The sequence below is a fragment of the Solanum stenotomum genome, chromosome 3, assembly GCF_019186545.1.
Source record: "Solanum stenotomum isolate F172 chromosome 3, ASM1918654v1, whole genome shotgun sequence".
Lineage (NCBI taxonomy): Eukaryota > Viridiplantae > Streptophyta > Magnoliopsida > Solanales > Solanaceae > Solanum > Solanum stenotomum.
This window is the reverse complement of record NC_064284.1, coordinates 23,572,446-23,584,282: the sequence shown is the minus strand read 5'-3', so window position 1 is coordinate 23,584,282 and position 11,837 is coordinate 23,572,446. Positions and strand designations below refer to the sequence as shown.

The 11,837-nt window shown below is 34.7% G+C and overlaps 1 protein-coding gene across 1 annotated transcript; it reads left to right on the top strand.

The window, feature by feature from the left end:
* Positions 1-416: 416 nt before the first annotated feature.
* LOC125859327 (translocase of chloroplast 34, chloroplastic-like) lies at positions 417-6,710 on the top strand. The gene is made up of 8 exons (XM_049539051.1): positions 417-610; positions 942-1,046; positions 3,649-3,756; positions 3,851-3,975; positions 4,507-4,771; positions 5,929-5,997; positions 6,089-6,250; positions 6,347-6,710. Exons 2-8 carry the CDS (start codon positions 948-950, stop codon positions 6,422-6,424), a joined length of 906 nt encoding a protein of 301 aa, XP_049395008.1. The 5' UTR covers positions 417-610; positions 942-947; the 3' UTR covers positions 6,425-6,710.
* The last annotated feature ends 5,127 nt before the right edge of the window (positions 6,711-11,837 follow it).

Here is an 11,837-nt window from a genome sequence, read left to right as displayed (position 1 = left end):
GGGGGGTCAAGGGTAGCGTGAAAAAATGAAATTTTGATGTTGAAAATATTTTTTAAAAACAAACTTAAAATTTTTTTGGGGGGGGGGTGGTAGGGTGGCGTGGGTGGGGGGTTGGGTAGGAGGTGCGTGAGCGTGGGTAAAAAAATTGAATTTAAAAACAAGCTTTCAATTATTTTTTTTTGGGGGTTGGTTGGGGGGCTGATTTGAGGGTAAGGACAAAATAAATTGATTTTTTCAACAATTTTTTTTAATTGGAAGTTGGTAGAGAGTTTTGAAAAATGTTTTCCTTAAGTTTTGAAGAAAAGTCATTTTCCTTAAATTTGAGGAAAACGAGTTGATTTGGAAAATATTTTTCAAAACATTTAACTCAACCAAATATAAGAAAATTGGAAAACATTTTAAACACACCCATAGAGATTGAAATTGAAGTTGTATAAAAAAACCATAGTTGCCTCCAACAACCAAAAAAGGGGAGGAGAGAGAGAGAGAGGGACCAAAATACGAAGGCGATAAGGCCGTCCAGGATTTTCCCAGCTTAAACCCTTTTCTCTTCCTCCTCAGCTAATAGCTCCTCCATCCTACTAATTGACTGCATTTCTCTACCCAACGGGTGAGTTTTCTCCCCATTCTATGCTTTATTCTCCTTCTTTCTTCATCACACTTTAGCGCTTTACTGGTTGGTGTACACGCTATCCATGAAAATTCTTTTCTTTGAGACCAAGATATATGGTTTATGTTGATTATCGTCGTAATTTCTCTGATTCATATTGTATTTTTGAAATTGGGTTGTTTACTGAAGCAAAACCCTAATGTTTTTCAATACTTCATTGCGAATTTTTACTGTATTGGTTCAGGGTTAGATCAGTACTGAGTTTTCTATCTTTTTGGACTCTAATTTCCCTGTGGTTTTAGTTCTAACCTGGAGTTGTTTTACCTCTTAGCTATCCATGGCATCTCAAATAATTAGAGAATGGGCCGGAATACAGCAGTTTCCAGCTGCCACTCAATCAAAGTTGCTTGAATTACTGGGAAAACTGAAGCAGGAGGTGTGCATCTCTCTTTAAACCAATTCTCCTTACATCGCATTCTGATTTGAATTGAATTGTTTGTTGCTCTCTTTTGGTTCAATTTATATAATGGTGTTCCTTAAATGGAGGTGGAGTACAATGGTTCTGTTGTATAAAAACAAGGGTGATATCCAAAACTGTAACAATTACAGGGGTATCAAATTGTTGAGCCATACTATGAAGATTTGGGAGAGAGTGGTGGAGATGAGAGTGAGAAAAGGGGTGTCCATCTCCGAGAACCAGTTTGGATTCATGCTGGGACGTTCGACTACCGAAGCCATTCATCTTATGCGTAGACTGGTAGAAAAATATAGAGAAAGGAAGAGAGACCTTCATATGGTGTTCATTGACCTTGAAAAGGCCTATGACAAAGTACCGAGGAATGTCCTCTGGAGGTGCTTGGAGTCTAAAGGAGTCCCGATGATTTATATTAGGGCGATAAAGGACATGTACGGTGGAGCCAGGACTCGGGTTAGAACAGTTGGAGGAGACTCAGAACATTTCCCAGTTGAGATAGGGCTGCACCAGGGATCAGTCCTAAGCCCTTTCCTTTTTGCTCTGGTGATGGATGAGTTGACGCGGTCTATTCAAGAGACGGTCCCGTAGTGTATGTTATTTGCGGATGACATAGTACTGATTGATGAGACGCGGGACAGAGTTAATGCGCGGTTGGAGGTGTGGAGACAAACGCTGGAGTCCAAAGGGTTCAGGTTGAGTAGGACCAAAACAGAATATTTGGGGTGCAAATTTAGCGATGTGTTGGATGAGATAGATGCGGAAGTGAGACTTGCCGCACAAGTCATTCCTAAGAAGGAAAGTTTTAAGTATCTTGGGGCTGTAATCCAAGGGAGTGGCGACATCGACGATGATGTCACACATCGCGTTGGGGCTGCTTGGATGAAATGGAGGCTTGCCTCTGGAGTATTGTGTGATAAGAAAATTCCACCGAAACTTAAAGGTAAGTTCTACAGAGTGGTAGTTAGACCGGCCTTGTTGTATGGAGCGGAGTGTTGGCCAGTTAAGAACGCACATGTTCATAAAATGCATGTTGCGGAGATGAGGATGTTGAGATGGATGTGTGGGCACACTAGGAGCGACAAGATTAGGAATGAGGTTATCCGGGAGAAGGTGGGAGTGGCCTCTGTGGTGGACAAGCTGAGGGAAGCGAGACTGAGATGGTTTGGACATGTGAAGAGACGGAGTGCAGACGCCCCAGTGAGGAGGTGCGAGGTAATGGTGGTAGAGGGTACGCGGAGGGGTAGAGGTAGGCCCAAGAAGTATTGGGAAGAGGTGATTAGACAGGACTTGGCTATGCTTCACATCACCGAGGACATGACTCTAGATAGGAAGGAGTGGAGGTCGCGTATTAAGGTTGAAGGTTAGTAGGGTTAGCGGGTTGTCTTCCCTTGCGAGGGTTTGGGTTGTTAGCGTTTGGAGCAGTCCTAGCCTTATGTTGTTTACTGCGTTTCACTCCCTATATCTTTCTTGTTATTGTCTCATTTGTTGATTATACGCTATCTTTTGTATTGGCTGTTATGTTTGCATATATCTCTCCTGTCACTTAGATCTGATGCTCTTGAGCTGAGGGTCTCTTGGAAACAGCCTCTCTACCTCCACGAGGTAGTGGCAAGGTCTGCGTACTATTTACCCTCCCCAGACCCCACCTAGTGGGATTTCACTGGGTTGTTGTTGTTGTGTTCCTTAAATGTTCTACATTCAAATTGGAATCGTCAGCGTAGGCATTGATAACTGATTTCCTTTGCTGATTAGGTTCTCCTTTTGAGACCAGACACTAGTGCTTGCTTATAAGTTTCTCTCACCCTGTGGTCTGACATTCTTCTTATCCAGAGTCCATACGGCATACAGTCTTTAGATACTTGTCTAACTCCTTATTGCCCCATTTAACCAACCTTACACAAAATACTCTTTTGGAACAATATAGTATACTCCTTTGACTGGGACGTCATAGGAAGATATTGTACGATCTTTCAAAATGAATCCAAACATAAGGCTTGCTTATCTGTTTGTTGTTTCTTCGCAAGGTGTTTATGAAATTATTATGGCAAGCTGGTTTAGTTTGTATATTGTGTTAATGGTGGAGAAAATATTAAATTAGTTGTTAAAAAGGTTTAGTGCACCCAGGGGTGTGGCCTAATGGTCAATGAAGTGGGAACTATGAGGTCTCTGTTTCGGAACTCGGACACCACGGTTATAAAACAAAAGTTTAGTTTGATAAGAATTGTTGCATTGAAATTTGCTATTGGAAGTAAGGGACACATTTTTGAAAGTTGTGGTAGTCACATAGAATAATGTTATTTACATAACAATGTCAAACATTTTGGAACGTCTTAATACGAAAAGTGCTTTATAAATAGCGATGAAGGTGGTTCTTGTTTGTAGTTCAGTTGAACTATAAAGAGTGGAGTAGTTAGTATTTGTTATTTCCCCAAAGTAGTAAAGTGCTTTGAACGTTGCTGTTGATATTCATTTGTTTTGTGCTGCATTTGTGTAAAATGGTTAAGTTTATTGCTATAATGAATTGTCTGATGTAATGCAACTCTCTTTATTTAACTTGTCGTAGAATGTCAGTACTCTGACAATTCTAGTAATGGGGAAAGGTGGTGTTGGAAAATCATCAACGGTGAACTCAATTATCGGGGAAAGAGCAGTTGCTGTTAGTGCATTTCAGGTATGTATTGCCTGCAGCATTAAATTGAGGAAGTGAAAGGTTTATTGCCTTTGTTCTTGTTATGGATACTAAAATAAAATTGCTGATTGTTCAGTCAGAAACTCCCAGACCAGTGATGGTTTCGCGTTCACGAGCAGGGTTTACACTAAACATAATTGACACCCCAGGGCTAGTTGAAGGAGGATATGTCAATGACCAGGCTCTTGATCTCATAAAGAAGTAAGGCCTATTCTGATAATACATACTTGTGTTAATCCTGTTAGTGGTCGGTTGGTTGGTGAAATGTCCCTAGATTATAATACGGGAATGACAGATTATTTAGTGGATATACTTATTTTTGTAGATGTTTGGTTCATTGGACTAAAAATGGGATATGTGGGGTATAATATAAAACGCGTGTTTGGTTTTGCTCTAGATAAGATGGTATAAGGTATTACTTTTTATTTCCTATTTTAACCTTAAGAGTTTGTAAAGGACTTTGAGAGAGAGTATTAGAAAAGGGCATCTTGGTCATTCTGGTGTTTGTCCGGGATTGTTATCCCGCTTTGAAGGTGGTATACAAATAAAAACTAATCCCAGAATAAAAATTCAACCAAATGCGGGATGAAGTAATTCTTCATTTTATTCCAGGATTATTATCCTTTATCCCACAAACCAAACGACCCCTTAATGTTTTTTCTATCTGGTCTTTTTATTTCCCTTTATTTTTTTCATTATATAAATGATCTTCTGGTAATTTGCTTCACACAGGTTCCTGTTGAACAAGACAATTGATGTTTTGCTATATGTGGATCGTCTGGATGCATATAGAGTGGATAACTTGGATAAGCAGATTGTGAAGGCTATTACTGATAGTTTTGGTAAGGAAATTTGGCGCCGAGGAATTGTAGTTCTCACTCATGCTCAGCTTTCCCCTCCTGATGGATTGACTTATGACGAATTCACGTCCCGAAGATCAGAGGCACTTTTGAAAATCGTCCGGATGGGTGCTCGAATTAGGAAACAAGACATTCAGGTTGGTCACAATATTGTACTTCCTTGTCTTACTCAAGTTATATTTCAGGATGATCACAATCTTGTACAATTCACTTTCTCGTGAATCAAATTCTTATGCACAATGTTAATGTAGATCTTTTTTTTTTGCTGTACTCTCCTGAATCATGTTTTCAATGTTGGAGATTCTATGTTATTAAAAGATGCTTGAGTTTGACACTTGGACATACATTGCAGTGCCTCCCTAGAGGTCCTTCACTTAAAGCTGAACTGTTTCTGTCACCAATCACCATTATTAGGAAGAAGTCACATCGGCCTCCACACTTGCTTCCTTTTTATGTCTAGTGTCTTCCTGCCTATGATGATTGTAAAACAGAGATCAATTAGCCATCTCTTTTCCTTGAAATTCTCTTAACGTGCTTATTTTACATTCTACAACATGGCATCTTCTGGTCTAGTTCATGATCTTCTCCCTGAAATCCCTTAACGTGTACATTCTTACAACATGGCATCTTTTGCTCTAGTTCATGGTTTTGTTCTTCCCGCACGTTTGTCAGGTGGTATTTGTGGCTCCTTTTTCTTCGACTCTTAACATACTTAGCACATGTCATTATTTATGTGCATGACATGCATGGGGAGGGAGGTTATGGCTGGTACTTTATCAAGCATCAGCTAATGAAGAGCCTTTCCCAGCAAAAGTTAATTTGTTCCCAGGACTTGTCTTTGTCTTTGTTAGACAGTCTGTTCATCTGCGGATACAGGAAGGTATAGAAAGATCCTATTGAAATCTTTACTTTGAATGGTTTCTGATACTTATAAAAAAGAGAGGGGGGGGGGGGGGGGGGNNNGGGGGAAGAGTTCTCTGATATCCATATATCATGTATGTTATACTTTTGTGAACGTTACTTGAACTTCAGTTCAAGAAAGTTAAATGCTACCTTTCCCTTCTTTTTTTGCTTCTTTTTTGATAGTGAAAGGTAATTTTTTGCTTCTGTTTTCTTCTTCTTTGTGAAGCAAGAGAATGGAAGTGGTAGAGCAGTTTTCCTAGCGAACTGCCATCTTGATTGCAAGTTTATGTGGAGTCTTGGGCCAGCGATAACAAGTTTGCTTCTGTGATGCATTTTGCAATACTGTTGTTTGATAATTTTCTCTTAACTATATTGCTGTCTTTGCTGTTAGGCTGCTTCAATTCCTGTTGTCTTGGTTGAGAATAGTGGCAGATGTAACAAGAATGAAAGTGACGAAAAGGTTTGGGTTATTCTTCAATTTGTTTCTATTAATATGTCATCCTTTGGCAAAAAATTTTTGTGTACTAACTGCTGGTCTGTATTGTTTACAGATTCTTCCAAGTGGAACTGCATGGATACCCAATTTAGTCCAAACTATTACAGATGCTGTTTTAAGTGGAAGCAAGGGTATTTTGGTTGACCAGAAACTGATTGAAGGTCCAAATCCAAACAACAGGGGCAAAGTGCTAATTCCTTTTATACTAGCATTCCAGGTGAACTCTCAATCTAAAGTACACTTTGTGCATTAATAAAATATTGTTGGATTTATTGTATGGCTCACTAAGCCCCTTCTGTTGTGCCTTTGGCAGTATTTCTTTGTAGTGAAAAGGATTCAGAAATCTATCAAGAATGATATTGCAAGGGAGAGCAGGCCTGCATGGGCATAAGCAATCACTGGAATGGCCCTTGTTTGTCAACTTAATTCCCCTTTTGGTTCTTTGAAGGATTTTGGATTTCCTTGCCATCAGCTTATCAGTTTATACTTTTCTTGGTTAAGTAGTTATATTTATTAGTAGCCAGAGAAACCAGTCATATGCGGCGGTAGGATTTCAACTTTGTTCTGCTGAACTTGGCGTAGCGCCTCGGATTTATTGTGGTTGGATGCTTGATTAGTAACTGAGTTATGTAATTGTTGTTATTTGCACTTGTATTTTTCCATATGATGAAATAATTATATTAAGCATTGAGAACTCTTTCATAAATATATGAGGCCAACTACGTACATAAAGGGGCATTAGAAAAGCTAAGAAACACAAAAATACAGTATTAAATAGAGGAAAAAGGAAGATCTAAATCCATGAAATAGAAACGAGCAATTTCATATTGTGTATTCGTGTTCTTTGTTTTCCAAACTTCACTTTTTATTCTTTATTTTTTAGTCTTCGGTGGGATAAATTCATGATCCGTCGAAGATTATTAACTTGAATATTTTGTAGGTCTAAAAAATGACAATTCAACACGTATTGAGCGTTTGACTATGAAAACAAAAAAACATTAATACTATTTATTTGAGATATTTAAAGTTGAGTTGGAGTTATGTTTGCTCATATATTTTGCAATAAATATTTAAAATGTGAATGTACTTTTTTTTAAAAAAGCAATAGTAGATATCAGGCCTTTCAACAGGTTAGTTCATGAATTCTCCTATTTCAATAAGAGACGTGTTTGGGCCCGCTTTGAAGACAACCAGGAACTACGAATGAAAGCTGTAGGATATTAATTGATAAAATCAAAATCTTTCTCTAGCTCTAGACTAGCTATTCTGCATTGCCCTTTCGTGTCTTATTCCAGATCTCTCGGGAAAGAAGATAAGAAAGGATTCATTTTTTTCTTTCATGTGAACGGCCCTATCTTGTCCAAATAAAATAAAATAATAATGTCCTTTTCAAAAAAATAATAATAAGGTCAATTATTGAACAAGAAAAACACATTAACTAATGTACAATAATTAAATAAATATTCAATAACTTTCCAGTACACTATTTTCGATATACTCAATACACTCAATTTATTGAACAAATTCAGCAATCATTCAAAAATAGAGGGAAAAAATGAAAATATACAAAACCTATTAGAATATAAACTAATAGTAATAGTAATATTTATTCACTAGACCAATTTAAGACCTAGTTTAATATAAACACATAATAGAATTTAGTGTTTGACTAAAAAATTCATCCAATTTTTTTTCAATCTATATTAAAAAAAAATCAATTCAAAGATCTTGAGATAAGCATGATGAATAAGGTTACAACAACAAACATAAAAATTTAGCTGCAAAGAATAACAGAAAGGTTTATATCAATCAGAGTCTCCGTATAAACAAATCAATGAAGCTTTCTTATTATTATATATTTTTTTCTTTGTCGTAAGTAAACAAAACAAAGAAACTATCATTTGACTAAGCCAAAATCAAATTCAACTCAATTCAATAATGAACTCTAAAAATATGATTAAACTAATCAATGCTAATTAAAAATTAGTACTCATGTAAATAACTATCTTTGCATGATTTATTTAATAATTACTACCATCAGTAAAAAAAAAATGTTAATCTTTCATGGCCACAGACCATCACCAATCAAGTGATCTATCTTTCCTTCAGGATGTGCGAAAAAATCTGCTACATCTAAGTGTGTTACGTTAGCATGCTTTTTAGATTTAAAATTTTCTTTAGGATTTTTCTCTTTCTCTTTAGTGATGCTTGAAAAAGCTCATCCAAGTTTTTAGGAGTACGACAATCACGTGCATGGTGACTTTTTGCACCACATCAAAAATAGCCCGCTTTGACTGCTTCACGCTTCTCATCCTTTCTTTTTTCCTTTTGATGAATGATTAACACTAGGAAAAGAATTTCGTTCTTGACCAAAATCACGATCATGTCCACAATCAGGACCGCGAACTTTTCCACGCCTATCAAAGTGGACGTACACCTCATTCACTTCAGGAAATGATGTAGATTCAGTAGATCGGTTCTCATAACTTTTCATTGACAAGTCATTATCTTGTTCAACCACGAGAAAATGAGAAATCAGTTCTTGAAACTTTTCTTTTGATATTGTTGTTGTAGGAGCACATTCGAAGCATGAAAAGTGGAGAACATCTTTTCTATCACATCAATATCACTAATCATTTCTCCATATAGTATCAATTGAGAAGTAATTCCGAACCTAACAGAATTGTACTCATGAATAGACTTAAAGTTTTGTAGCCTAAGATGCATCCAATCATATCGTACATTTGGATGTATGACCATCTTCAAGTGGTCATATCTTTCTTTCAAGCTTTTCCACAAAACAAGTGGATCCTTAATTGTGAGATATTCAATTTTCAAAATTTCATAAAGATAACGATGCAAGAATATCATAGTTTTAGTCCAGTCTTACTTTGATGTTTTTTTTCATCTTTAATGGGGTCTCCAAGACCTATAGCATCCAAATGAATTTCAACATCCAATATTCATGAAAGGTAGTTCTTGATATAACTATTTTCATAGTAATGGATGGATCTACTACTACCTCGTAAAAAAAATAAATAAAAAAATACTACCTCGTCCATTGAGTATAACAGAGCAAATGATGGTATAGCAATGAGCATAGCGATGAAACTAGAAATTTGGTTCGAAGAATCTCGATAGTAGTTCCATGAACAATCCTTTGTGGGATTGGATTTTTTTTTATAATGGAAATGCCATAAAGCGCGACCCAAGATCCATGATACGAAAACCAAAATTAGAATAACGAAGAAAAAGACATTGTGATGTAAGCGAAGGACAACAAACTCAAGTTTCGTAAGATTAGTCATCAAACTTAACCTTCACTCTTCAAGACGGTAGAGTCTCGTGTTGATTTCAAATATTTAAAATAGGGTAGATAATCATTAATCACAAATAATTTCAAAAAATATGGTAAAAGTTATTCTCCAACTGATATTGATGCGTTCATTATTGACGGAGTAGTAGAAAAATTCATGGTTTGATTAACTCCTTTCTCAATATTTCATTTCTTTTTATGATTGTCTTTCAAACATTTTCTTTGTTTTAATTGTTTTTCTTCCTTTCTTTACTTTTTAACTTTTCAGGAATATCAAACAAGTTTCATTGAACATGCACGTATCAAAGAGAAAAAAATTCAACAACATACCAAATAAATAAAAGAAAAATCATGAAGGGAAGGAGGAGAGAAAGGATCAAAATCGTCCTTTATGTTTGAGTTAAGAATCAAAGTAGTTCGTGTCTTTTAATATGGAACATTAATAGTCCTCCATATTTCAAGAATTGGTACACTTTTAGTATTCTTCCAAACATCTGCCAATTTTTTAATAGAGCTTTTCTGCACGTGTGAAAGCATATACATGATAATTTTGTTTTCACAATGACAAATCATATTTAACTGTCTTCTTTGATAACTCTGTATTCACTTGGTGGAAACCAAATTTACCCCTTCTTCTCCGTAGTATTCATCCCTAATTTCATAACTTTGATTTTCCTATTATACAAACAAAAATCAAAATTTGAAGAAAATTTTGAGCAACTTAAGGAAATTCCTTTCAAGAATCACTATAAATATACATATTGTTTTTTTTAGTATTTATAAAAACAAGTGAGGAGAGGAGAGTATTGCTCTACAAAAGCTCATCCTACATACACTGTGATCAACTCTAGTTATATGTTCTTTCATAATTGTAATCAACCTTTGTTTAATTAACTAGACTTGTCATAGTAGGATATTTGTTTTTGAATCTTGCCGACGCTAACAAGTCTTTTCATTCTAGGTTGTCACTCTCCTTTTTCATGTACTTTTCTTCCATCACTCTTCTTCTCATATATATATATATATATATAAAATAAAAGCTTAGTCAATTCTTGAAAGCAATTATTTGTCATTGTTGCGCCATGACAACATAGTTGCTTCCAAGAATCGACTAAGCTTTTAATGGAATTCAGAATGAAATTTTGACTATAGGGTTTGATTGAAGAAGAAAGGGAAGATAAAATAGAAGTTTGATTTGATAAGGAGTTCAGAGGGACAAAAAAAATTGAGTTTTGGGGGGAAACTCTCTCACGTGCAAAAGAAAGGTTCTGTTAAAAAATAGGCAGATATTCGAAAGAATACTAAAAATGTACTAATTTTTGAAACATGAAGGACTGTTAGTGCTTCATGTTAAAAGAGAAGGACAACTTTGATTCTTAACTCAAACATAAAGGATAACAAGCATCGGAAAAAGAAAAAACATAAATAACAAAGCTCCTTGGAAGCAAATTTAGAGATTAAGAGAAAAAATCTCAGAATGGACAAAATTTCATCGACTTTAGCGTAAAATAATAGTCAAATCATTGGTGGTAAACATTAGATATCTGAAAATTGAAATTAATTTTATGCAAGAGTTAATCTAATATCCTATTTAGTATGATATTCTATATGGTCGACTAACTACAAATAGCACCATATTTTTTTTTAAAAAAATCTAATATATTACTAATAACTCAGCATATACTGATGTGTTTAAAACTTGAGGATAAAAGAAATAAAAAATTAATAATCAAGACCAAAAAAGCGCAAAAATAAAATTATTAGAAATATTTTAAAAGTTATTAGGAATCTAAAATATCTTAAGAATCTTACATTTCAAAATCATTGTACAATTACAAATATATATACATATAAAAATAATTCTCAAAATTATTTATATTTAGCCTACAAAAATAAAAATAAAAATTAAGCATTAAAATCAACAAAAATGGACACCTTAACTTTGTCACTTCTTCTTCTGATGATAGAATATTATTTCTTTATGAAAAGAGAAAGATAGAGTGTCTCACGATTCTTCAAGATATTGATATAAGAAAAAAAGTCATGTAACAAATGTTTGTCTTCAAAAAGAATATTTTTTTGAAGGATGTTGCACTATAATGTTTTCTACAAGAAAATTGTATTGAAAAAAAAATCATTCTAATTGAAAAATTTATAGAAAAAATAATGAGTGGTAAAGAAGAATTATTTAGAGAAAAAATCAATTTATTTATTAAATTCATATTAAATTAGGAGGAGAATAAGGAGAAATTTATATTGTGAATTATAAATTGAAAGGATCCTAAATTAGTGCTCACATTATTTCTTTTCATTCTTTATTCTTCTAATTTTTTTTCTTTAGTTTTTTTGTTTCATTTTTCCTTGTGTATCTTCTAATTCCATTTTTTTTTAAATTTCCTTATGTACCACCTTTAATTAATGTCTCTTTTATTTTTTTTTATTTATCTTTAAAATTATACTTTAATTTGTTGACAGTTTTTAATTTTAA